Source organism: Ochotona princeps, chromosome 11 (genome assembly GCF_030435755.1).
Source record: "Ochotona princeps isolate mOchPri1 chromosome 11, mOchPri1.hap1, whole genome shotgun sequence".
NCBI lineage: Eukaryota > Metazoa > Chordata > Mammalia > Lagomorpha > Ochotonidae > Ochotona > Ochotona princeps.
Window position 1 is genome coordinate 49,184,508 of NC_080842.1, and position 23,856 is coordinate 49,208,363.

Genomic DNA, 23,856 nt, shown 5'->3' on the forward strand with positions numbered 1-23,856 from the left:
GGATCAGGAGCCAGGAGCTTCCTCTGGGTCTCCCACGCAGGTGCAGGGTCCCAATGTTTTGGGCTATCTTCCACTTCCCAGACCATAAGCAGGCAGCTGGATGGCAAGTGGAGCAGCTGGGCCTTGAACTAAAGCCATCAGTACTGCAGACAGAGGGTTAGTCTATGTCATAGTGCTGCCCTCCTCTCCTACATTTTATTTTTTATCCTTTGAAAGATAAAGTTACCTTTGCCACTTCAACTGTGAGAATGGAGACCATTCGCAGCAGTCAGACCATCGACATTGGAAGTCGACATCTGTCTGAAGGGGTGTGTGGTGATTGTGAAGCGGCCCAGAGGAACCCTGCGAAGGGACTTCAGTCACGTCATTGTAGAACTCAGCCTCCTGGGAAAGAGGCTCCAAGTTGACAGATGGTGGAGAAACGCAGAGAACTGGCCAATTCCAGAATATGATTGAGGGAGTTGACACTGGGCCTCTGTTACAAGATCAGTTCAACATATACTCACTTTCCCATTAACATGGTTATCCAGAAAAACAGGTCTGCGGTGGGAATGTGAAATTTCTTGGATGAAAAATACATTCTAAGGGTTCAGATGAGGCCAGGTGTTGCTTGCTCAGAATCTCAAGCCCAGAAAGTTTGATTAATCCTTGAAGGAAATGACATTGAACTTGTTTAAAATACAGCTGCTTTGATTCAGCAGGCAACAGCAGTAAAAAGAATTATCAGGCAAGTTTTGGGTGGTGTCTGTCTGAGGGGACATTTCAGAAGGCTGATGAATAAGATCTAAACGTTTTTCAGCTGTTGAAAAACCCTGAATTATATCTTGTAATGATGCAATGAAAGATCTATTGATTGGGAAAATAGTAAAAGCCAGAACTACAAAGAGGGAGAGACAGACCGTTCAATCTGCAGGTTGACTCCCCAAGTGGCCCCAACAACAGGATCTTGGCCAGGATGAAGCCAGGAGCTGCTGCTGAGCCTGCTGTGGGTACAGGGGCCCGAGGACTTGAGCCATCCTTTGTTGCTTTCCTAGGTGCATTAGCAGGGAGTTGGATCAGAGATGGAACTACGCAGTATTGCAGGCAGAGGCTTAATTTACCATGTGACAACAGCAGCCCCAAAATGTATCATTTCAGTTGTGTTTAGATATACAGTTCTGTGGCACAGGACCGTGCAGCTGTTGATCCACCTCTGTCTCGATCCACCTCTGTCTAGCACTTCATCTTCTATAATTGGAACTCTGAATCTATTACATAGCTCTTTCCAGCCTGCCTTTCCTTAGCTCTTAGTAATCACTATTGTGCTTTTCTGTCTCTGGATTTGTTCTCAGATAAGTGAAGTCATATAATATTTGTCCTTTTGTGATCAATTTAAAAAAATTTAGAATAGTGTTTCATCTATGTCATCTCATTTCTCAGAACTTTTAAAAATTTCTTATATAAATTTTTTTTGTTTTTTTTCCAATTTTAGTATATGTGCTGCCAAAGTGAGCACGTAAAAAAAGCTTTTTTTTTTATGGGCCCGGCGCCATGGCCTAGCAGCTGAAGTCCTAGCCTTGAATGCGCCAGAATCCCATATGGGCGCGGGTTCTAATTCCAGAAGCTCCACTTCCCATCCAGCTCCCTCCCTGCTTGTGGCCTGGGAAAGCAGTCGAGGACAGCCCAAATGCCTTGGGACCCTGCACCCGTGTGGGAGACCTGGAAGAGGTTTCTGGCTCCTGGCTTCGGATCGGCACAGTACTGGCCATTGCGGTTACTTGGGGAGTGAATCATTGGACGGAAGGAAGATCTTCCTCTCTGTATATCTGACTTTGTAATAAAATAAATAAATACATTTTTAAAAATTTCTTTTGTTTGCTATTTTTATTTTCATTTTTAATTTAGTTTTTAAAAAATTTAGCTGAGAATGTCATTTTTTAATTTTAAAAGACTGACATTTTTATTGAAAAGGCAGTTACAGACAGAGGAGAAACAGAGTTTCTATGCTGGTTCATTTCTCAAATAGATGCAAGGGCCAGAACTAGGTTGTTCCAAAGCCAGGTATTTCCTCTGGGTTTCCCACATGTGTGCAGGAGCCCTAGGACTTAGTTCAGCCTCTGCTGCTTTTCCTGGCCATAAGCAGGGAGTCTGATTGATAGTAGAGCAGCCAGAACCCAAACCAGCACCTGTATGGGATGCTGGTGATGTGGGCGAAGGCTTAGCTTTCTACACTGAGGTACTGAACCCCAGAATCTCTTTCCCTGGTAAGACTGAGTGATATTCCATCGAATGTATATTCTTCATTGTGTTTCTCTACTCATCCCTCAATGGCTACATTTTCTTATCTCACGATCTCATGGATCAAGAATTTAAGGTGAAATTTATCCTTACAGTGGAATTACACGGCTGCTGTTGTCAGTCATTCAGTGATATTCAGCTGATTCAAGGTTGTTCCAGACAGAAGGGTCCATGTGGTTTTTCTTTGTGCCTTGATTGAAAGGCTGTATTCCATGACGCTTCCCACCTCCTTTTTTTGGGTGGGGGAGGGTAATGTTTGTTTTTGAAAGAGTTAAAGACACAGGCAGAGAAAGAGAAGTCTTCCATCTGCTGGTTCACTCCCGAAATGGCTGCCATGATGGGAGCTGGCTAGGCTGAATCCAGAAGCTTCTTCTAGGTCTTCCACATGGATGCAGGAGCCTAAGTGCCTGGTCCATCTTTTCCTTCCTGGGAACGTTAGCAGGTAGTCAGTGCAGAAGTAGAACAGCCACAACTTGAGTCAGCATCCACATGGGATGCCAACACTGCAGGCAGTGATTTAAGCCACCGTTGAGCAACACTGGGCCCTCTTTCTCCTTTCTTAGGCTATAGTCTTAGGGCTTCTTTACGTGGTATTCCTAAGCAGACTAGTTGGACTTAGGGGTCTGAAACACAATAGTATTTGCTGAGTACTTGGTCCAGAATTGACAATACCACTTTTATTTTACTATATTGGTTAAAATAGTCATGGCTAGAGCATATTCAAAGGGAAACAAATTTGACCCTATCTTTCTTGTTATTTATTTATGTATTTAAGATTATTTATTCATTAATTTATTCTTTGAAAAGTCAGCTATACAGAGGAAAGGAGAGATAGGAAGATCTTCCATCCTCTGATTACTTCCCCAAGTGGCTGCAATGGCCAGAGCTGAGCTGATCTGAAGTCAGGAGTTCCTGGTTCTCCATCGTGGGTGCAGGGTCCCAAAGCTTTGAGTCCTCTATTGCTTTCCTACGCTACAAGCAGGGAGCTGGATGGAAAGCAGGGCCGCCAGGACACAGGAAATGAACTGACGGCCATATGGGATTCTAGTGTGTGCTAGGTAAGACATTAGCCACTAGGCCACTGCACTAGGACCTGTCTCTATTTTTCAAAGGAAGAAGTAGCAAAAAATTTTTAGCCATCTATTGTCTGTCCTAGGAACTCTTGGAGCAAGTTTAAGTATACTGTTAGGTAGACTCATAATTTAGTAAAGGATTTCATTTATGATAAGACATACTTCCGGCCCTGTGCAGCATCCTGGTGGCTGAAGTCCTTGACCTTGCAAGCGCCAGGATCCCATATTGGCGCTGGTTTGTGTCCTGGCTGTTCCACTTCCCATCCAGCTCTCTGCTTGTGGCCTGGGAAAGCAGTCGAGCACAGCCCAAAGCCTTAGGACCCTGTACCTCTTTGGGAAATCCGGAAGAAACTCCTGGCTCCTGCCTTCGGCTAGGCTCAGCTCTGTTGCAGCCACTTAGGGAGTGAGCCATTGGCTGGAAGATCTTACTGTCTCTTCTCTATTTATCTGCATTCCAATACAAACTAAACAAATCTTAAAAAAAAAAAAAAGCATATTTTTAGTCAACTTAGAAATTTGTAAAATCTTTAAGCTGTAACAAAATTTGTTTTTTTAAATTGTTATAGTCATGGAAAATTATGACTTTTAAAATCTTGCTTAATTTTGTTCTCCTACATTCTAATATGGTATTGCATGCATTTGTTTTGACTACATGGATGACTCAGGAAGATGTTACATTATGTTGTAATAGCCAAAATCAAAAAGGCAGCTTATCTAGTGGTTTTGTTCATGGGGAGCCTGTGGCAGTTCAGGTTAGAGGTTACAAAGGACTGAGGTGGATAGAGGAGGGGCGGGATGGTGAGAGATTGGTCACACTCTGTACAGTGTTACAGTTGGGTGGGAGGAATAGATTCTGATACTTTGCATACTAGGGTGATCAACTGAACAAAAAATATATGGTATTTCAAGGGAGGAGCTTGAGTCCTCTTACTGTAAATGATAGGTGTTTAAGGTTGTGGATATGTTAATTATGTTGATTTGATCATGTACAATGTATGCATATATTAGAATATCCATTCTATTCCATAAATATGTACAATGTTTTTAAGATTTATTTTTATTTATTTTTTGAAAGTCAAATTTACAGAGAAGAGAGAGAGAGAGACATCTTCCATCTGCTGGTTCACTCCCAAAGTAGCCGTAACGGTTGGAGCTGAGCCATTCTAAAGCCAGTAGTTTCTTCCTCCGGGTCTCCCACATCAGGTGCAGGGTCCCAAGGCTTTGGGCCGTCCTCAACTGCTTTCTCAGGCCACAAGCAGGGAGCTGGACGGGAAGTGCCGCAGCTGGGACTCGAACCGGTGCCCGTATAGGATCCCAGTGCGTGCAGGGCGAGAACTTCAGCCACCAGGCTATCATGCCAGGCCCTACAGTTACAGTTATTATTATTTTTAATATTTACCTGTTGAAAGAGGCAGAGATCTTTTATTCACTGTTTCAGTGCAAATACCATTCCTTATCTCTGCTGGGCAGACTGAAGCCAGCAGCTCAGAACTCAAAGTTCCGTATAGGTAGCATGGCTATGAGCCCCACCTCCTGCCTCCCAGGGTGTGCGTTAGCAGAATGCTGGAACTTTGATACAGGGTATGGATGTCCCAAGCCATGTCTCTACCGCTAGGCCTAGCAGCCGCCTCTGTGCATATCTTGTGGTTCAGTGGATCGAGCTGCCATTTGGAAGGCATGTGACCTGTCAGTACCAGTTTGAGTCCCAGCACTTCTACTTCTGATCCAACTTTGTGCTAATGATTCCTAGAAGATGACTTTAAGTACTTGGATCTCTTCTGTCCACATGGGAGACTTGAAGTTCAGATGGTGGTTCAAGAATGTATGGCCCTGCCACGCACATGGGAACCCCAGGTTGAGTTTCAGTCTCCTGGCTTCAGCCTGGCCAAATTCAGGCATTTGGGAAGTGAACCAGGAAATGGAAGGTTTTTCTTTCCCTGCCTTTCAAAGAAATAAAATCAAATACACCAATTTTCTTTTTTTTTTTTTTTTAGCTGTGTTTTTGTTTGAAAGAGTCATAGACTGATTCACTGCACAGGTGGGTGCACCGGCCAAGACCGAGCCCGGCTAAACGAGGAGCGTATCTGACAGGCCCCAACACCTGGGCCATTTTTCAGTGCTTCCCTGGACCATTAGCAGGGAGCTGGATTGAAAGTAAGGCAGCCAGGGGGTGAACCTTTCCCTAAATGGGATGCCAGTGATGCACATGTTAGCTTCACGCACTGTCAACACTGGCCATTACATTTTTTTTTAAAACAACACATGACATTTCTAGGGGCCGGTGTTTGACTTAGTGGTCAACACATTTATGTTCTTATTGTAGTGCTTGTGTTTGAGGTTTGGTTTTGCTCTTGATTCTAGTTTCCTGCTGACACATCCCCTGGGAGGCAGCAGGATGATGGTTCAGATAGTTGTGTTCAGTTGTATTCCTGCCTTCCAGTGGGAGGCCTGCATTGAGTTTCCCAGTTCCTAGCTTGGCGGACCCAGACCAGTGTGTGCGCACACACCCACCACAGTGTGGGCGTTTGGGGAATGACCCAGACCGTTGTGCGTGCACACAACCACCACAGTGTGGGCATTCAGGGAATGACCCAGTGGATGCTAATGTGCTCATGCTCGCTCTCTCTAATTCTAAACTTTTTACAAAAGTTTCCATCCTGTTGTAGTGGAAGGTTTAATACAGACATAATGAAGAAATTTGCTTAATTTTCTTTTCCTTGCTGTTAACATTTGGGCTTTCATGTTGTGCAGAGTAGCAGATCTGGAGCTTTTGCATGCTTTGTAATTGTCCCTGTATAGTGTTCTTCGGCCCTTAAGCATTCTACTTCATTTTGTATTTGTGTATTATGCGATTTTTAAAATGTGGGAGCTACTGTGTGTATAAGTGTTGCTTTCCTTGTTAGAAAATTGGTTTGCTATGATTGGTACTTATAAAGCCAGTAACTAAATAGCATTCAGAGAACCTGGGTTTGCCATGGGAATAACACTGGAATGGGTTTCCACTTAAAAGAAGAATGCTTGAGATTATCACATTTTGTTTTTAACTGAAATGTTGATTGTGTGGTAGGATTACATTTGTTTCTTTGGATTAAGGTATGACTAAGATTTCTGATAGTCATTTTATAAAGAAAGTGACATCAGTGCTGGTATTTGAATGCTCAAATATGGATAGACAATGATGATAAACATTTCTTTTTTTTTTAAAGATTTATTATTGGAAAGCCAGATATACAGAGAGGAGGAGAGACAGAGAGGAAGCTCTTCCTTCCAATGATTCACTCCCCAAGTGAGCACAACGGCCGGTGCCACGCCGATCCGATGCCGGGAACCAGGTCTCCAACGCGGGTGCAGGGTCCCAAAGCTCTGGGCCGTCCTCCACTGCTTTCCCAGGCCACAAGCAGGGAGCTGGATGGGAAGTGGAGCTGCCGGGATTAGAACCAGCGCCCAAATAGGATCCCTGGGCGTTCAAGGCGAGGACTTTAGCTGCTAGGCCACAGCGCGGTGCCCTACAAGCAGTTTTTAGGCACACCAACATAGTACCTTGTGGATAGGTTGTGGAGTCGTCTTTGTCCTTTCATCCAGAAAGCATTCTTGTTTAAATGGCATCTGATGCTGAGTCTGTTCGTTGCTGAAATTAGTCATAACACTAGGTGTGAAAATTGTGGGTGTATAAAATCTGAAGATTGAAGGAAATTTATGCACCTAGATTTTAATTATAGCATGAATTTGATTTTTTAGTATATGCTTAGTATGTGCTTATCCCCAATTTCCCAACATTTCTGTGGTGAGGCTTCAGTGTGAACATTAGTGGTAAATTAATGCTCATATTTTGTTTTGTTTAGTTTAATACTTGAAAACTGGATTCATTTACAATGTATAATTGTTCCATAATTTTAAATGTTTATTGAATTAAATATGTTTCATCCAACCACTATAAAATATAGAGGTGAATTCCTTAATTGTGAAAAGAAAGCCATCGGATATCAAAGTATTTCTGAGGATTGAGTTTTTATATATGGAGATCTTTTTTTATCTGGATGAAGTTATCCAGAAATTGGGTTTTCTTTAATTATATATCTAACTAGCATTGGAGAAAGTGGTTAAGATCAGTGATAAAATTAAATTGTTTTTGGATCTTTCTGAAGTAATTACATAGTTTTTGTCTTCTATATTCAGTTCTCATCCTTTCTGTGATAGCTAGTCTGATAGCCCACTGCACACTCATACCTCATATGCACCATTGGAACTGCAGCCTGGTTGGAGTGACCCCCAATTACTTCCACCAGGCCCACCCCCAGCCCTGGTTCTTGTGCTTGCCAGTATATGCAGTAGACTGGTCCAGTCTATCATATATCCCATTGAGTTCTCATACACACCAGTGGGTGTTGGTAGTTCAACTCAACTGACCCCATTAACCAGCCCACACTCACTGGCAGTTCCATCATTTGTCTGGCCTGGCCCACCTCCAGCCCTGGTTCTCATGCTTTCCAGTAGGAACTACAGCCTATCAGAGAGGTACGCACAGTTTCCCTACTGGACCTACTCCCAGCCTTGGATCTTGCACTCTCCGGGGAGTTATGTAGCCTGGCTGGACAAAGTTTGCCCGCATTCCCAGCACTTGCCAACCGATGCTGCAGCAAAGCCCAGCCAGTCTGGCTCATGCATGTGCCAGTGGGTACTGTCAGTTAACCCAGCCTGGCTCTCCTCCTAACCAGTTCACATACGGGTTAGTGGGTGTTGTAGTCCTGCCTGGCCTGGTCTGCCCTTAGTTCCATTTCTCATGTTCACCAGGGGAGCAGTGAGCCAGCAGGGTAGCCTCTGCTGACCCCTAATGGTCTTCCACCCCTCGTGAGTCTCATGGGTGCTGGTGGGTGCTGTGGCCCAGTCTGACATGGCCCGGCTCACCTCGGAATTTACTGGTGGGACTAGCCTGATCTGTGCCCTGTTACACCTCATGCTGGTGGGTGCTGCAGCCAATCCCAGCCCAGCTAGCCCCCAGTCCTAGCCCTAATGTGAATTGGCTGGTGTTGTGGCCCGGCCCTACCCAGCCTGTTCTGCACCCCATCCTGGTTCTCAGATCTGCCAGAAGGTGTTTTGAATTGGCCCAGACAGACTTACCCCCAGACCTGACTCACACATAGGCCAGCAGGTGCTATAACCTGGCTTGGTCTGGGCTGCTCCAGGCCTTGAGTCTTGCACTCATCTGCAGGGACTGCATCCTGACAAGGAGTTCCCCAAACTCCTCTCTCACGTCTCCTCCTAGTAGTACTATTATTAGTTGTTTTTAGAACTCTGGAACTAGTGGGTTATCTCTGAGTGGAAATAGATGCAATGAAACACTAATTTAATTGAGAAAATCTTCAGGTATCATTAATAGCATGACTTAATATTTGTGTTCATTAAATAGTTTAATTCTCAAATAAAATTCAGTGGAGTTCAGGAAGAATTAAGTTTAAAATCTTCATTTTTTTTTCCCAAGACTTATTTATTTATTTATTTTTATTTTTTTTTTATAATCTATTTTATTGTGTTGTTGACAATCTTTACATAGTTAATTACAGTTAAAGAAAGAAAAACAAAAGAAAAAAAAAAAGGTTCAGGGGGATAGGGAAGTGGGCAATACTATTATGTCCACATTGTTTCCATCTTGTATCTGAGGTAAAGGGGGATATTGAGGGGGAAGCCCCACCCAGCTTCCCGCCCACCCCGAGTCCCGGATGTGGGGCATGCTCTGAGATATGTGCTCGAGTGGTGTTAATAGTTCTCCGGTTATGAATCGCTGCCAGTTTCGCTCGATGAGGTCGTCCACTGATTGATATGGTCCATCATAAAGTCTCCGTTTGCCCCATATATCGCTGCCAACATATAGCTGAGATGAATGATTGATCTGCTCTGTCTTCTGTCTTTTCTTGATTAGAGTTCTGAGTCCAGCAGTTCGATTGGGGAGATCTCCAAAGAAACTTTGAGGTATTCCCAGACTAGTTTCTTGTATGCTCTAGCAAGCACAGGACCCGGCACAGTCCATCACCCCGATCAGCTGGTGGTTGCAATTGCTGGGTTGGTTCTGTTTTCAGTCCCGAGTTGCACTGGAACCAGTGGGTGTTGCAGTCCAGTCTGGTTCTGCCCAGCACGTACTCGGCCCTCACACAAACCAGTGGGAGCTGCAGCCTAGTCGGGGCGACCCACAATAACCCCCACCAGGCCCGCCCCGTACCCTGGTTTGCCAGTATGTGTAGCAGAAGACCAGTCTGTCCCCCATCCCATTTGGCTCTTGTACGTGTCAATGGGTATTAAAGCTTAGTTCTATCTAACCAACTCAACCATCCAGCCCTCACGGGTGTTGTTGAGTGCCTCTCTATCTAGCCATCCCAGCCCCCGTCCCAGTCTTCATGCCCTCCCACGGGAATAGTGACCCAAGAAGGGGGAACCCACTTTTTCCCTCCCAGGTCTCTCTGTCCCGGTTTATGCACTCTTTAGGTGGTTCTATGATTTGACTTGACAGAATTAGTCCCCAGTGCCAGCTTCTGCGGCTATGCCCAAACATCCCTCACCCACTCTAATTTATGCTTGCACCAGCAGGAATAATCAGCCCAGCCTGGCTTTTCCCTGATCTAGTCCACATGCAGCGCACAGGTGTTGTAGCCTTGCATAGTCTAGTCTGTCTCTATCCCAGCCCACGCTCTCCATTGGGAGTAGCTGTCCGGCGAGGGAACCAGCCCCTTAATCCCCCCGCCAGTTCTGCCCCTCCCTTCCTTCCTGGATCTCATGTGTGCTGGTTGGGTGCTGCATTCATATCCAGTACAGGCAACCACGCCCTGGCATTCCATAATGTGTACTGGTTTTGTCGCGACCAAACCCGGCTCATCCCACACTCTGATCTGGTGATCGGATTTGCCAGTGGGTGATACGGACTGATTCAGCCTGGTCTGCTCCTGACCCATGCTGAATGTGTGCCAGTGGGAAACTTTCCATGGCCTATTCTGGACTGTTTCCTATCATGCTTCTTGCGCTTACCTGCAGGGACTGTGTCCTGCCAGAGGAGTTGCCCAGGCTCCTCCATCAGATCCCCTCCCAAAGGCAGGTTTTGCGCATGCCATGGGGTCCTTGAGCCAACCCAACTCAGTTCACCTCCTGCCCTAGCAGGAACAGTGGCTTTTCCTGGCTGGCTTTCACCCCATTCTGGTTCTTGTTGTTGGATGTTTCAGCCCAGCCATGGCTCGTCCATACCCACATACAGCTCACGCATGGCTCAGTAGGGGGTTGAGACCCAGCCTAGTCAGTCCCACATCTACCCCCTGGTTCTCCATGCCACCAGATGGTGTTGGGGTCTGAACTGGCCTGGTGCATCCAATCCCAGCCCACACTAGTGCCTCGGGTGACTGCAACTGTTTCCTAGATAGAACGCAGCCCCAATTCCAGCACATACGCCCCTTGGTGGGAACCTCAACCTAGTTAGGGTGTCCTGTTACCTCCCCGATTGGGCTTGTTCCTAGCTGTAAATCATGCACCTGCCCGTGGTTGCTCTGGGGACCAGTAGGTGCAAGAGCCTAGCTCGGTATGACCTGTGTTCCATGCTGGTTTCTAGTTTTGCTTGTAAACAAAGGTTTGTTCAGTCCTGCCCAGTACATTACGGTCCATTACCAAGTTACACATTTTGGAGCTACTATGCCCTGCTAATCTGACCCCCAGATTTGGACGGCATGTTCACCAGCGAGAGCTATGACTCGCCAGGGGAGCTTCCCAAGTACCTCCGCTTGATCCACTCCCAAGCCCAGTTTACATACATGCCATTGGTTTTTAGGCCAGTGCCCGGTGTACTCTGGCCTCCCATTTGGCCTTGTATGAGCTGGTGAATGTTGCAGCCCGGCCCACCCCACAGCCTATTCAGGATGCACATTTGGGTGCTGCTGCCTTGCCCAGTCCAGTCTATGGTGGATCCCTTTACCTGTGATTGATGGCAGGCTCCTTGGTCACACCTAGCTTAGTCCATAACCATCTAAAATTTAGGTTTACCAGTGGGGCCAAACTTTCTACAGGATGTGGCCCACACATCCTGCACAGAGTCCACCCCAGTATAAGGTTCTAGAGTGCTAGTTAAAATTATGGACCTGCCTAATGTGACCAGTCTCCTGAACCAACATCATGTCAGGCAAAAAAATATCCTGCTAGACAATCCGGGGTTTATCTTTTGCATTATAGGTGTTCAAAGCTCAGCATTATTGAGTGATTAGAAGTTCTCCAAAAGAAGAGTTACTGGGATTGGGAATCTTTAGGATTGACTCAGAACCCAGAAACAGTGGGGTCACCCTAGAGCTATCTAAGCAGCAATTCGGACATCCATTACCCCAGAGCTTCCCGGCCGGGCGGCCAGCAGGCAGAGCCTGGCACCACCTGGTACCCTGGCCGCCCAGGATGAGGCTGAGGACTCGTTCACTGCCTTGCGGCAGTGTCTTTGGCGTGAGCCCCCAGCATTGGGTCCGACCCGGCAGGGGCACCCCCCACAGCCGCCACACTGTGAGGAGTGGCAGTTGCCCCCGAATCCCAAGGCCCGAACCCCTCCCAAACTCACCTAGCTGCCAGATATTAGCGGCTGGGTGGAGCTAGGAATTTTAAGCCAGTTCCCAAGTTCCCACATGGTGCACTTACCCTGAGGAATGAGCTCTCTTGGGTCCTGGATGAGGCCGAGGACTCGTTCACTGCCTTGCGGTAGTGTCTTTGGCGTGAGCCCCCAGCATTGGGTCCGACCCGGCAGGGGCACCCCCCACAGCCGCCACACTGTGAGGAGCGGCAGTTGCCCCCGAATCCCAAGGCCCGAACCGACTTATTTATTTTTATTGGACAATCAGATATACAAAGAGAAGGAGAGCCAGAAAGAAAAGTTCCGTGCACTGATTGACTCCCCAAGCTGATGCAATGTCCAAAGCTGCTGATCTGAAGCCAGGAGTCCGGAGCCTCCCCCGGTCTCGCACACGGATGCAGAGTCCCAGCGCTTTGGGCTGTCCTCCACTATTTTCCCAGGCCACAAGCAGGGGGTTGGATAGGAAGTGGAGCAGCTGGGATTAGAACCAGTGCGTGCAAGGCAAGGACTTTAGCTGCTAGACTACCACACTGTGCTTTTTTTTTTTTTTTTAAGATTTATTTTTATTGGAGAAGGATATCAGATTAACAGAGGAGAGACAGAAAGATCTTTTGTCTGTTCACTTACTCCCCAGTTGGCCACATTAGCCAAAGCTAAATAGATCTGAAGCCAAGAGCAGAGGCTTCTGGGTGTCTTAAGCGGGTGCAGGGTCCCAAGACTTTGGGCCGTCCTCTGCTGCTTTCCTAGGCAGTAGCAGGGAGCTGGAAGGGAAGTGGAGCAGCTGGGAAACAAACTTGAATCGATATGGGATCCTGGTGCTTGCAGAGGGATGATTAGGCAGTGGAGCCTTCACAGCAACCTTAGATCAGTTCTAGTCTGGCTTGCTATACTTCCCAATCAAGCTCCCTGTGAGCATGCCTGGGAGATAGCCCAGGCCCTGGACCCTTGAATCCATATGAGAGACGTAGAGGAAGCTCCTGGCATCAGCCTGGCCTAGCTCCAGCCATTTGCAGCTATTTGGGGAGTGAATCGTTGGATGGAAGATCTGTCTCTCCATCTTCCCTCTCCATATGTAATTCTGCCTTTCAAACAAATTAATAAATAAATCATTTTTAAAAAGATTGTATTTGAATTGGTTTTATTGTGAGGATTAAAAGTGATTCCAAGGTGTATTTGTGTTCATTCTCATTCAACTAGTATTAAACACTTTTTTTAAAGACTTATTTATGTTTATTGCAAAGTCAGCTATACAGAGTGACGAGAGACGGAAAGATCTTCCATCTGCTGATTCATTCCCCAAGCAGCTCAACAGTCAGAGCTGAGCTGATCCGAAGCCAGGAGCCAGGAGTTTCTGGGTCTCCATCGTGGTTGCAGAGTTCCAAAGCTTTGAGTCATCCTCTGTTGCTTTCCTAGGCCACAAGCAGGGAGCTGGATGGGAAGTGGAGCGGCCGGGATTAGAACCAGCGCCCATATGGGATCCTGGTGCGTTCAAGGCGAGGACTTTAGCTGCTAGGCTACCGCACCAGGCCCAAACCACTACCATTTCTTAAAAGGGTGAATGTTCTCTTCAAATACAAAGTTAAAGTGCTTTAGGTTTTACTGTGGGTAGGAGAAACTGCTGGGTTAGGCTCTGGAACATGCATTGGCCTTGACACTATTAGAAAATGGCTGTAGATCTGGTTTAGACTGTCTCTTCTACATCCCAGGCCCTATTTTTATCTGGGTAGTAAGGCATTCAGGACTGACTGTATTATGTATCTTGACCAAAAACACAAGGACTTAGCTTTGCCATGTGTTTCTGAACCTCTAAGAATTAGTAGTTCGTGGGATCATTGTTGGGCACTTGTCATTACCTTTTATGCTCCAAACAGAATGAGGTGGGGTTGTTTTTTTTTTTTTTGGTACTTCCCATAGGTTAAGTGTTTCCTTTGTGTGTATGTCCCCATCATGTTAAGCACTTCTAATGTATCTTCTTTAGTGGTATGATTGCCCTTGATAAAGATCACTTACAGGATAGTCATCAGTGATCCACTTGTCTTGGGCATAATCTCAGCAGTCAACCCAGCTTCACAGGTGTGATGCAGTTGCTGACAGCGGCATGTATGTGGTATGGCTGACTTCATGTCAGTATCAGTGGTCATGGAGCAGATGTTTAACCTAGTGGTTAAGAGGCTTGCATCAGTAGGGGGTTGGCTTTGTGGTATGATATGTTTAGTTGCCTGTAGTTATGGGGTCTTCCGTCTTGCGGAAGAAATCACCCGATACTCCAGGCTCTGTTTCAAGAGGCACTTTATTCTTCCACCCAGTCCGTTTCCCAGCCGATTGACTCAACTTCTTCCTTCTTCCCTTTCTCTTCCTTCATTCCCCAGTCTCCTCGTCACCCCCAGTCTTCTTCTGTCCGTCTGTCCCAGTCGTGCCCTGTCCTCCGTCTCTGTCCGTCCGTCTTCGTCTTCGTCTCTTCTTCCTGTCCTTCTTCCTGGAACCCCCACCGCTTATGTACAATCCTAATCCAATCAGCTTAAAGGTCACAGATGCACGCGGCAGGCACGCCAATCATAACTCTGATCACGCGCAGCACACACGCCAGGCATGCGGCTACGGGCCAATCAGAAGACACTTCCCGAAACCTGTTTACCGCCAAGCTCTAAGAGGAGGAATGGCCTCGGCACCATCTTAGGGCAGGGCACACATGCATTGCTCCCAAAATGTAGTGCTGGTATCTTGTATGGGCACTGATTGCATTCTGGTCATTCCACGACCTGAGCCAGTTCCCTATTAATGACGTGGAAAAGCTGTCAAAGATGGCCCAAGTGCTTGAGCTCTTGCACTCACATGAGAGGCCTGGAAGGAGCTCCAAGCTCCTGGCCCTATACTAGCACAGCTCAGGTCATTGAAGCCTTTGGAGGATTAATCAGTGGATTGAAAATCTCTTTCGTTTTCTCTTTCTCCTTCTGTCTCTCCCTGTCTCTCTAACTTTGAGTCCGCCTTTTAAAATAAATAAATAAATCTTACATGAAAAAGTGCCTGCATCCCACTTCAGATGCCAGTGTTTGCTTAATGGCTGCTGCTCCTGCTCGACGGCTCAGCTTCCCGCTCCTGCAGAGCCTGGGCCACAGCGTTGGGGGTTCCTGTTCCCCACACGGGAGACCTAGGTTGTGGTTCTGCTTCCGAGCCGTATCACCCCAGCCATTGCAAACATTGGGAGAGTGAACCCACTGGTTGGGTTCAGTGAACTCTCAGTGTGGATCTCTGCTGTACAAATGAAACAAACATGGGTATCATGAGCTCAGAGGCTTTCTTGAGGATTTCATTAAATTTTCCTACCTTTTTCTACCTTGTAATTTGCTTGAAGATGTATTATTTTTTATTTGGAAGGCATATTTACACCTACACACAGAAATATCTTCCAATTGCTGGTTTTAAAAATTCTAAAAGATGTACAAAGCACAAAACTTAGTACTTTAACTTTTTTTTTAAAGATTTATTTATTTTTATTACAAAGTCAGATACACAGAGAGGAGGAGAGACAGAGAGGAAGATCTTCCTTCCAATGATTCACTCCCCAAGTGAGCACAACGGCTGGTGCCGCGCCGATCCAAAGCCAGGAGCCAGGAACCTCTTCCAGGTCTCCCATGCAGGTGCAGGGCCCCAAGGCATTGGGCCGTCCTCGACTGCTTTCCCAGGCCATAAGCAGGGAGCTGGATGGGAAGTGGGGCTGCTAGAATTAGAACTGGCATCCATATGGGATCCTGGCGCGTTCAAGGCAAGGACTTCAACTGCTAGGCCACGCCGCCGGGCCCACTTTAATGTTTTACGTGTGCATTTCAGCGGCATGTATATTGTTGTAGCTTTTTTTAAAGATTTATTTATTTTTATTGCAAAGTCAGATGCATACAGAGAGGAGGAGAGACAGAAATGTCTTCCATCCGATGATTGACTCCCCAAGTGGCCGCAACAGCCAGTGCTGTGCCAATCCGAAGCCAGGAGCCAGGGAGCTGCTTCTGGGTCTCCCACGTGGGTGCAGGATCCCAAGGCTTTGGGCTGTCCTCAACTGCTTTCCCAGGCCACAGGCAGGGAGCTGGATAGGAAGTGGAGCTTCTGGGATTAGAACCAGCGCACATATGGGATCCCGGAACATGTTCAAGGCGAGAACTAGCCGTTAGGCCATGGCACCGGGCCCATTAGCATGTATATTATATGTGCAAATTATTTCAAAAGGAAACATCATATTGATAAGTAAAATGCAGGGCTATATGAAAGTATTATGACTAAATTAACCTTGTTTTAGGAATGTGAACTTGGAGTTAAATTATATCTCTTTTTTTTTTTAAAGATTTATTCATTTTATTACAGCCAGATATACACAGAGGAGGAGAGACAGAGAGGAAGATCTTCCGTCCGATGATTCACTCCCCAAGTGAGCCGCAACGGGCCGATGCACGCCGATCTGAAGCCGGGAACCTGGAACCTCTTCCGGGTCTCCCATGCGGGTGCAGTGTCCCAATGCATTGGGCCGTCCTCGACTGCTTTCCCAGGCCACAAGCAGGGAGCTGGATGGGAAGTGGAGCTGCTGGGATTAGAACCGGCGCCCATATGGGATCCCGGGGCTTTCAAGGCGAGGATTTTAGCCGCTAGGCCACGCCGCCGGGCCGGTTAAATTATATTTCTATAAACTTGAATATCCCATATGGGCTCTAGTTCTAATCCCGGCAGCTCCACCTCCCATCCAGCTCCCTGCTGGTCACCTGAGAAAGCAGTTGAGGACGGCCCAAAGCCTTGGCACCCTGCACCTGTGTGGGAAACCCAAAAGAAGCTCCTTGGCTCCTGGCTTCAGGTTGGCTCTGCTCCAGCTCTTCCTGTCGCTTGGAGAGTGAAGCAGCAGTAGGAAGATCTTCCTCTCCCTCTCCTTCTCTCTGTATCTGCCTTGCAACAAAAATCAAATAAAATCTTAAAAAAAAAAGAAGTTAGTGGGGACTATAGGTTATGCTGCTACTTGTATGTCCACATTGCTTGTCTGAAGTACCTGAGTTAGGTCCCTGTGCCCTGTCCATGCCAGCTTTCTGACTAAAGTATTTAATCTCTGCCACCCATATTAATCTCTGCCAAATGTGGTATGTTTCTTGACTCGTGGCTTTGACCCAGTCTGTTTGTTGGGGACATTTGAAAAGTCAACTGGTAGGTAGGAGATGCTCACTCTGTCTGAGTCTGGTCTTTGTTCTTCCTGAAACCTAAAAAAGAATAAACTTTAAAAAAAAAGTCAAATAATGGAATTTACTGCGTTAAAAATTTCGGGAGAAAATGTCATCGTAGAGTGTCAAAATACATGATAAAATTAAACATTTGGTTCATGATTTTAAAACTTGGAAATGGAAGTATAGCTTCAGTATTTGACGTCATGGCATATTAAAATACGATTAGAGAAGAATTTTTGAAGGTATGAAGGTATTACTGTGGAATACCTGTGAATAAAGTATTACGGGGGCAACATTGTAGCACAGGGGGTAAGCCACTGCTTGTGGACTGGCATCTGAAGCAGCACCCATTTCAGTTTCCTCTACTTCGCTTCCAGTTCAGCTTCCCCTCCTGATAACCTGTCGGAAAGTAGACAATGAAAGATGGCCCAACTTCTTGAGCCTTTGCCATTGACTTGCCTGGATGTTAACAAATTAGCATTTAATTATCTAACCATAAACAGCAACAGAAGTTATAATTAAAGTGCCTTTTTAAAAAAAAAAAATCATTTGTTGTTTGAAAGAATCGGTCTTCAACTCATCACTCCACAGATGGCCTCAATACTGGGGGCTGGACCAGGCTGAAGCCAGGAGCCTAGATTTGCATCAAGTTTCCCTTGTGCGTTCAAGGGACCCTAGTTCTTGGACCATCTTTGCTGCCTTTTTAGGCATGTTGGCATGCAATCAGATGATAACTGTAGCTGCTGGGACTAGAACTAATTCCCTTTATGGGATGTTGGCATTGTAGGTGGCAGCTTAACCTGTTGTACAACAATGCTGGCCCCTATAATTAAAGCTTTTAATCAGACATAACAGTTACATTAAAATTACATTACACATGGCTTTGTGAGATACAAGACCCATTAAATTATGAAATGAGCTAGCAGGTTCAAGGAACCTGAACAAGCCAGCTTTGAGTGTAAAAATGAAGTGAAGCATAATTAATGATGTTAAGTATCAAGTGAGTTTAGTTGTATACAAGGGACCAGTAACTTGTAACTCAAAATAAGATGCATAGAGCCTGGTGGCATGGCCTAGCAGCTGAAGTCCTCGCCTTGAAAGCCCTGGGATCCCATATGGGTGCCGGTTCTAATCCCGGCAGCTCCACTTCCCATCCAGCTCCCTGCTTGTGGCCTGGGAAAGCAGTCGAGGACGGCCCAATGCCTTGGGACCCTGCACCCACATGGGAGACCTGGAAGAGGTTTCTGGTTCCCGGCTTCGGATTGGCGCGGCACCGGCCTGTTGTGCTCACTTGGGGAGTGAATCATTGGAAGGAAGATCTTCCTCTTTGTCTCTCCTCTTCTCTGTATGTCTGACTTTGTAATAAAAATAAATAAATCTTTAAAAAAAATAAGATGCATAAATCTGGAGCTAATGCAGGTGGAATGTCTATGAGTAGTCCAAAATGTTATATATTTTTTAAAAGATTTATTTTTTCAATTGGAAAGTCAGAATTACAGAGAAAAGGAGACAGAAAAATCTTCAGTCTGCTGATTTACTCTCCAAGTGGCAGCAAGGGCCAGATATGGGCTGATCAGGAGCCAGGAGCTTCTTCCAGGTCTTCCACATGGTTGCAAGGTCCCAAGACTTTGGGCTGTCGTGCACCGCTTTCCCAGGCCACAGCTCATGCAGGGAGCTGGAAGGGAAGTAGTGCAGCCAGGAATGGAACCGGTGCCCATATGGGATCTTGGTGCATGCAAGGTGAGGATTTAACCACTAGGCTATCATGCTGGTCTCCAATATCTGATACTTACAGATTTGATTTAGAGTATACACTTCATGCTTACCATTTTTCCCCACATTTGTAAATGAAGATTTTTTAGGCGTTTGTGAAACTTGATAGTAACTGCTAGTCTGTATAAAAATGGAGATGATAAATATATGTATTCTGCTGCTTTGTGAGTACTAGGTATTAGTTATATTGTTCTTGTATGCATCTTTCCAGATGGTAGTAAAAACCTTTATGGATATGGATCAGGATTCAGAAGATGAGAAGCAGCAGTATCTCCCACTAGCCTTGCATCTTGCATCTGAATTCTTCCTCAGGAACCCCAATAAAGATGTGCGTCTGCTTGTAGCATGTTGTCTGGCTGACATCTTTCGAATCTATGCCCCAGAAGCTCCATATACTTCTCATGATAAACTTAAGGTAAATATAATTTTGTCAAAGTAATGTTGCTTTTGTTTTTATAGCTTATGCTTACAAATATGGGTTGTGTATTAGTCTTACCATTTTAAGATTATGTCTTAAGTTGTAAAACTAAGTATTCAGTTAGTATTTATTGAGTATCAACCAAAATGCCTTGACATTGTTACAAAGAACTGACAGGTGTTTATCAAAGTGAAATCTCTGCTCTGCCTTAGCCTTAGGCTAATCCATCACAAGGCTCAGGTGACTATTCCAGGGATACATAGTGTATGCAACAATGTTTAAAGTAGTAATATAGCAAAAAATTCACACTATTAGTCTTGCAAGTTAGCATGCAAACTACATTCTTATGGTGATTTTGCCTTTATGCTAAGTGAGAAATAATCCTCTTTTTGGCTGATGTCATATCTCTAGGTATCTTACTTTTTACAAATACTAATATTTTTGGCCGCTTTTTTTGTTCATTTTGTTTTAAACTTTCATTTATTTGAGAGGCAGAACGGTACACACAGAGAGCGCTGCTGTCTGCTGTTTCACTCTTCAAATCCCTGCTGGGGATGGGCTAAGAATGAAGCTGGAGTTAGTAACTCAGTGCTGATTTCCCATGTGGAAGACAGGGACCTACTTACTTGAGCTGTCACTGCTGTGCCATAGCATTTGCATAAGCAGAAAGCTGGTGACAGGAGCCTGAGACTGGTATCAAACCCAGGCACTCCAGTATGGTGTGCAAGTACCTTACACGCCATTTTAACTGCTAGCCTAAGAGTCTGTTTTGATTTGCTTTTTAAAGATGTATTTATTTGAAAGAGTAACAGAAAAGGAAGGAAGGACCCAAGTACTTGGGCCATCTTCTATTGCTTTCCCCAGGCCACTTAGAAGTGGAACAGCGAGTTGGTGCTTGTGTGAGGACAGCTAAACCTGGTGCACCACACAACTTTCTTTGTGTGTATATTTGCTATTTATGACCCTAACTCTTTTAAACACAATTGACTGTCACCTTATTCAATGGTTTTGCATGCTATTGTTTCAGGTACCTGCTCTCTGAAAGTGTTAAATGTAAATTTCTAGATAGAAATTTTAAGTTCATTGTACCACCCATCCATTAGCGCTTAGTAGTTATCTTAGTCGACTATGAAATATTTCAGTGCTTGTGTTTAAGTAGTCCTTATTACTTCATAGTGGTTACAAGGAGTACAAACTTATTACAGTTTATTATTATATTTTTGTTAATCTCTTGATATTCCTGATTTATGAATTTTGGTATGTACAGGAAAAAGTGGAAGTATAGGATTTACTACTGTCTGCATTTTCAGGCATCCATTAGAGGGTCTGGGAATTTTTTCACTGCAAATATGGAGACTGTAATAGTCCAGAAATCATTTTATACCAAATTAATACTGTTTTTAATCTATCTAAATACAGCTTATTAAGAAACAGAACTGTAATTTTTAAGAATATGACCCTTGGGCCAATCTGTTCCACGCAACCTCACGGTCCCACATAAAATCTGTAACTAAGTGCTGAAAATGAGGAGTTACGTGTCAGATCTAGGGATGGAAAGATGCACATCCAGCTTTTAAAAATGAGGATAATTGTTTGCCACAGTGCAGGGTGAAGATAGTGAAGTGGAAGTAAAGGTAATATAGTAGATACAGAACCCCATGTCCTTTTTGAAAGAAAATGCTTAAATATTTGTAGAAATCACAAATTTTTAAAGATTTATTTATTTTAAAGACTGAGCGAGAGGTAGAGAGTTTGAGACAGGAAGCCCTGGTTCCCCCCCCAGATGCACACTGCAGCCAGGGCTGGGCCAGGTGGAAGCTGTGAAGGAGGAGCTCACCTATGTCTCTTTTGTGAGGGAAAGGATCCCAGGTACTTGAGCCATCATCTGCTGCCTCCCCCTGGATTGGAAGAGAACGAGCTAGGACTTGAAGCTGCGTTCCAGTATGGGGTTTAGGCATCCCAAGCAATGACTTCACTGATTAAACCACAAGACCCATCTCTCTTAATTCCAAAGAATATGAGAATTGAAAAATGGATTAGGCCTCAGACTTGAACATAAAGGAGAATTTTCTTTTATTGTAGTGATTTACAAACTGTTAGTATTATAAAAAATTGAAAAGTATATTATCTAAATTAATATATTTTATTTATTTTTTAACAGGATATATTTTTGTTCATTACCAGACAATTAAAAGGTTTGGAGGATACAAAGAGTCCGCAGTTTAATAGATACTTTTATTTATTAGAGGTAAAAAAAAATTCCATACTTTATTCACTAAATACCACATTTTTTGTTGCATATTCTTTGCAGTTTCGTAATATAAGATAAAGCTTCATTTTATACAAAACCCACTTATAAGATCCTCTTTATGTTTCCAAAGGACAAGTCAATCTTTATTGTTCCTCATTCTTTCAAAAAAATATATTCTATAAATTATTGAAATTAAAGCTTTTACTTTCATCTTTTTTCTCTTATCTAAATACATATTTTTCATTGTTCCTTATATTTTAAGGTGTATCTTCCGATGACAGAATATTTAGTATTTTTCAATTTGAGAAAGTTGATGCCATAAAATATGTCCTTTTAAGTGGTTGTAGTACTGTAATACAATTGTGTATGTTGGCTTGTCAGAGGGCCTAATATACATTTGTAATCTCAAAATCAAGTTTTACTAATGCATTCGCTTTTCTGTAACTTTTTTTTTTTAAAAGAATTTAGCTTGGGTTAAATCATACAACATCTGCTTTGATTTGGAAGATTGCAATGAAATTTTTATTCAACTTTTTAGAACTCTGTTCTCAGTGATCAAGTAAGTTAATTTTTTAACATTTTTGTGTTTTTCTTTGCCGTGTGTGTGTGTCATATACTTTGCATATAGTAATATGTTTAGAGTGGTATGGAATTTATTTCATAGAAGATGTAACCTAAGGAGAAAATTAAAAATTTAGTTCCATGAAAATTATCTTTTTACTACCATCTTAAATTATAATGTCAGTTTATTGATAGATTTGCCTAGAGCTATGGAACAGTAAAAAATTATAAAACATGACCTTACAGAGTGAATAGTAGGAGACCGTATACACCATAGTACTAAATTGTGAACATTGCATATGCTTAGTGTTGGGGCACAGTATATTGCCTTTGATATCTTCTTATTGTTGAATTAAATTTATGTTGCCTAAATCAGTTCTTTATTTATGGAGATTGGTAAATTAATGGAGACAGGTGAATTTATTTCAGAAGTTTACTTGCTTATTTGAAATAGTTATGGAGGTGGGATGGGGGAAGAGACAGAATGATCTTCCATCTGCTTGTTCTTTTCCAAATTGGCTACAACAGAGCTGGGCCAGTCTGAGGCCAGTAGTCAGAAGCACTGTGTTCACAGCCATTCTAGCAAGAGCTGGATCAGAGGTAGAGCAGCTGGGACTTGAGATAATGTCCAGTTGGGGTGTTGACGCCTCATGTGGTGTCTTTACCTTCTGTGCCACAGTGCTAACTCCATATAAATTAAACCTACTGATTTGCCAAGGACAGGTTGCTGAGCAAGAGAACCTAAACCCAGATTTCTAGTTTTTTGGTTTGTTTTTGTTTACAGTAAATAAAATGTCATGAAGAAATGTGTTCTTACGTACTACATTTTTTGGAAACACATACTTCATGTTTTTTTCCCTTACTTAGCAATATGTGCATGACATCCAATATGTGAATATGTTTGGTGTGTCAAATAGTAAATTCTGTCTTCCATGTTGCCTCGTGACTGGAAGTCTTTAGCTGTCTAATGTAGATTGATAAAGTTTGTAGAAATTTCCAGGTTGTCTTTTTGTCTCCCCTTACATTTTTTTTTTATTATGCTCAAATATATATGGATTTCAGAAGCAAATACTTCAGTGTTTTTTTTTTTTGTTTCAAGCTACGTATCTTTCCTTTTCTCCCCACTTAACACCTCTCTTTTTGCCCTCCCCCACACATACAGAACCATACAGTTGATTCCTTATGTTAGGCTTTTATAAATATGAAGAAGGAACCAAAATTGTGGCACATAAAATTGTGTGCTGCCAGCATCACATGGGAACAGATTTGTATTCCTGCTGCTCTACTTGGGATCCAGTGCCATACTTCTGACTTTGGAAAAGCAGCAGAATATGGTTTAATTATTTCAGCCCCTGTCACCTGTGGGGGAGACCCATTGAAACTCCGGGATGTAGGCTTTGTTCTGGCTTTGCCTGGTCCTGGCCATTGGAACCATTAAAGGGAATGAAACCAGTAGATGAAGAACTCTTTCTCTTTGAAAAAAAAAATTAATAAGTTGTTGAAAAAAAAAAAGAGAAGATAAACACAATACTTGTGAGTGGACATGCCAGAGGGTTGTTTAGGAGTTGAAGAAAACTAATAATGTGATTTTCTCATAAAGTGTTAAATTTTCCCTTTTAGTTTTGCCATAAAATGCCAAAGAAGATTATTATTGACTCTGAAATTTTGTGGGTTTTGTTTGGTTGTTTAGGATTACTTGAGAGGCAGGAGGACAAAGATGGCTGCTGTTGACT

General features: G+C 44.0%; 1 protein-coding gene and 1 pseudogene across 3 annotated transcripts in view; both read left to right on the forward strand.

The window, feature by feature from the left end:
• The window catches only part of PDS5A (PDS5 cohesin associated factor A), a 97,250-nt gene that overhangs the window by 4,846 nt on the left and 68,548 nt on the right, over positions 1-23,856 (forward strand). For all 3 annotated transcript variants that reach the window (XR_009246305.1, XR_009246306.1, XM_012931430.3), the window contains exons 3-5: positions 19,105-19,308; positions 21,473-21,559; positions 22,024-22,121. Coding sequence is in view for 1 of the 3 variants with exons in the window: in XM_012931430.3 (XP_012786884.1) it covers positions 19,105-19,308; positions 21,473-21,559; positions 22,024-22,121 (389 nt within the window). In the remaining 2 variants the exon portion in view is untranslated. The remainder of the gene's footprint in view (positions 1-19,104; positions 19,309-21,472; positions 21,560-22,023; positions 22,122-23,856) is intronic.
• Positions 249-781, forward strand: LOC101519741 (large ribosomal subunit protein uL6-like; annotated as a pseudogene).